Raw genomic sequence first — 3,602 nt, 5'->3', positions numbered from 1 at the left:
CGAGTGGCTCCAGCAGATCCCGGGAATAACATCGGAGATCTCTGTCCAGAAGAGCGCAGTCCTGGGAACAGCTAAGATACTGCGCAGGACCCTCAAGCTCCCAGGCCTCTGGTAGAGGACCCGAGCTTGAAGGATAAACCGCCCGCAGGGGCGTGCTGGGTGTTAATTTATATATATATATAGGAGGAGTTTGCACGTTCTTCCCGTGTTTGCGTGGGTTCTCCAGTTTCGTCCCACAGTCCAAAGACATGCTCTTTGTGGGGACAGGTGAATTGAAAAATCTAAATTGCCCATAGGTGTGAATGCGGGAGTGAATGGTTTTCTGTCACTGTGACAGACTGGCGACCTGTCCAGGGTGTACCCCGCCTCTCACCCTGTGACAGCTGGGATAGGCTCCAGCACCCCCCGCGACCCTGAAAAGGATAAGCGGGAGCGAATGGATGGATGAATTGTCACATTACATATATATTCAAAGAACCATAACAACTTGCCTTGAGGATCTTTATATTGTGAGGTAGGCCCTGCAATAATCCAGAGAATCAGACTTTGGCGACAGCGGGAAGGAAAAACTCGCTTGGAACAGGAAGAAACGTGCAGCAGATCCAAGCTCAGGAAGGGAGCTGTTGGGTTAGGGGGAGGAAGTCGTGAGAAAACAGGATTAATAATAGTAAGAGGTGTATAAACGCCGTCTGTGACCTCCGTCTCTCTTCCTTCCAGGTTTGAAGTCTCTCGGTATGACCATCGCGCAGTGCTACGAGGAGGTCGGCCTTCTGCTCCTCTTCCTCGGTGTGGGCATCTCCATCTTCGCGACCGCAGTCTTCGCCCTGGAGCACGACCTTCCTGCCACCACCTTCACCAGCGTTCCCACCGCCTGGTGGTGGGCGACCACGTCTATGACCACGGTGGGCTACGGGGACGTGCGGCCCGACACGGCGGTGGGTAAGGTGCTCGCCTTCCTCTGCATCCTGTCTGGGATCCTAATCCTGGCGCTCCCCATCGCCATCATCAACGACCGCTTCTCTGCCTGCTACTTCACCCTGAAGATGAAGGAGGCGGCGATACGACACAGCGAGATGCTGAAGCGGCTGGCCCGTGGCTCGGTGGGGGAGGCGGGGCCGGGCGTGAACCTGAGGGACGCCTATGCCCGGAGTGTGCTGGAGATGATGAGGCTGCACGGGCGAGAGAGGGCGAGCACTAGAAGCAGCGGGGGCGACGAGCTGTGGTGGTAGCAAGAACAGCCCCGCCCCTATGACCTCAGACCCCTCTGAGAAACGCACACACGATGACCCCAGCAGCAGCACGCTGTACATTCTGTGTGTCACGTATGTGTCCAGCAGCAGCGTGTTCCTGTTTAACTCATGAATTTATTTACAAAACACATTTTCTCTCTGAACATTAGTCCCGCCCCCAAAATAAAACAGGTGGCTTCCTGATGCGCAGTGGGTGTAACTCTGCAAGTCTGAACAATCCTCAGATGAGCGCACTCAGGCTTGTTCTGATTGGCTGTTGGGTTTGTCTTACACGTCTCAGATGTCTAACATTAAATCTGTGCTTTGATCTTAAGCTACATTCACACGTTTCCCTCAGAGGCAATGAACCTTGTGTTCAATCATCATCGTCACGATCAATAAAGCTTTATTCAAGGATGGTTTGTGATTCATTTCTGTCATGGTGTCGATGTGGAAGGTAAATAAAATAAAGACTCGGGGGAGGAGGTTAACTGAAAGCTAGCCATCATTATAAAATTACTCATTACTAACGAACATTAGTATATCATCATCATCATGATCATTATTATTATGTCATCAGCTGTTATTATAATGTTCCTACACTAATATTATTATGTCATTCAATTCCGTTTTATTCGAACAACGCCAAATCACAACAACAGTCGCCTCAAGGCGCTTTGTATTGAAAGGTAGACTCTACAGAGAAAAGCCCAACAATCATATGACCCCCTATGAGCAGCACTTTGGCGACAGTGGGAAGGAAAAACTCCCTTTTAACAGGAAGAAACCTCCAGCAGAACCAGGCTCAGGCTACCAGTCCATGAGTCGTTTGGTACCGGCCCTGAGAGTTGAGGCTCGGGTGGAAAATTTATGGGGTCGTTTTTATCGTTTTTGTTGTTAACTCGGTTTCCCTGGGTCGTTTTTTGTATGTTATGGATAAATATTCTTTTTTCTGGTACCGGTACTGGTTTTATTTTGTTGTATTTATCTGCGACAAGTAAATATCTACAATAACTATATTATACAAACACTGGAAAAAACAGAGAACAACATCATGGAAAACAAAACAGGAAGTAAAACTGGGACGCAAAACTGAACGACAAAAACAAAGAACTAACAAGCATAAAAAACCATAACTGAAAACGGCCCAGGACCACAACGGTTCCTCCGTTTAAAACTTGTCACTGATGCAGACTCGGAGACTTCAGGGAGCTGCAGAACTGAAGAGTGCAAATATCTGAGGCTGAGGCAGAGCCCAACGAAGCAGCAGAGACATGAGCCCTCAAACACGTCACTGTGGGTAAAAAGTGTGCTGCAGACCAAGCTGGCATCCAGTGAAGGCTTTCTTAGTCCTGCGTGGACAGTGTTGGTGAGTAACAGAGTACATGTGCCGCCGTTACGTATTTGAAATACAGAATATGAGTAACTGTATTCCGTTACAGTTACCGTTTAAAAAGGTGGTATTCAGAATACAGTTACTTTGTTGAAATAAATGGATTACACGGCGGTACTTTCCTGTTTCATATGTTCGGCTATGCCCTCTCTGTTTTTGGTAATTCCACGCCCCAAACCAAACACGCGTTAAGAAGCTCTAATGTCTGTGTCTCAATCTCACGGCCCATGTCACCTCTATATGCTGCTGCATAATGACGGGAAGAAATATTATTGTTCAAAACATGATTTTAATATGAAGGCAACAGGCAGAATGCTACAGGTATAGCCCTTAAGCATGTAGCCTGATGGGCAGTGTAGTCCGTGCTGCAGGGAGAATGGACTGCCGTACCCGTGATGTGTCTGTGAGCGAGGGAGGGAGAGAAAGGAAAAGTACGAGCTGTCAGGGAGCAGTCAGGAAGCATGTAAATATAATAACAACCACTGCAGCCAAACAGAGAGCCTGACGAGCCCAGCTGTAAGTAAGCTGTTAAGACTCGACTGTACACTGTGTTCCTGTTTTCCTCCGAAACAATAAGCTCTGTTGCAGCAGCCTTTCGACGCCTCTCTCTGTCTCTCGCTAGCAAAGTGAAGCTAGTTTTCAGCTACGAGCCGACACGAACCCGACGTATCAGCCAGAGGTCCCTTTACTACGGTTCGGAGCCGCAGACCTGTTTTATATACGCGCAGAATAGTTTCTATACGAGATCAATGCAAAAAGTGCAGCCTTACCTAATGTCCACCTACTGTTACTCATTTATATTAAGATTTAAACATCTGGTTGGTGTGGAGAGTAACCTTCACTAATAATAATAAATCACACAGCAGTAGGACATTCATGTAGTTGTAAACAGCATGATAATATATTAAGTAATCCAAAGTATTCAGAATACATTACTGTCATTGAGTAACGTAACGGAATACGTTACAGAATACATTTTG

General features: G+C 47.4%; 1 protein-coding gene across 2 annotated transcripts in view; it reads left to right on the top strand.

The window, feature by feature from the left end:
* The window catches only part of kcnv1 (potassium voltage-gated channel modifier subfamily V member 1), a 25,885-nt gene extending 24,027 nt beyond the window's left edge, over positions 1-1,858 (top strand). For both annotated transcript variants that reach the window (XM_005935898.3, XM_005935897.3), the window contains one exon: positions 718-1,858. In XM_005935898.3, coding sequence (XP_005935960.1) covers positions 718-1,229 — 512 coding nt within the window. In that variant the 3' untranslated portion in view covers positions 1,230-1,858. The remainder of the gene's footprint in view (positions 1-717) is intronic.
* Positions 1,859-3,602: the final 1,744 nt, after the last annotated feature.

This window comes from Haplochromis burtoni, unplaced genomic scaffold (assembly GCF_018398535.1).
Source record: "Haplochromis burtoni strain Fernald_Lab_line unplaced genomic scaffold, NCSU_Asbu1 Contig_190, whole genome shotgun sequence".
NCBI classification, from domain to species: Eukaryota; Metazoa; Chordata; class Actinopteri; order Cichliformes; family Cichlidae; genus Haplochromis; species Haplochromis burtoni.
This window is presented reverse-complemented; position numbering and strand designations above follow the sequence as displayed.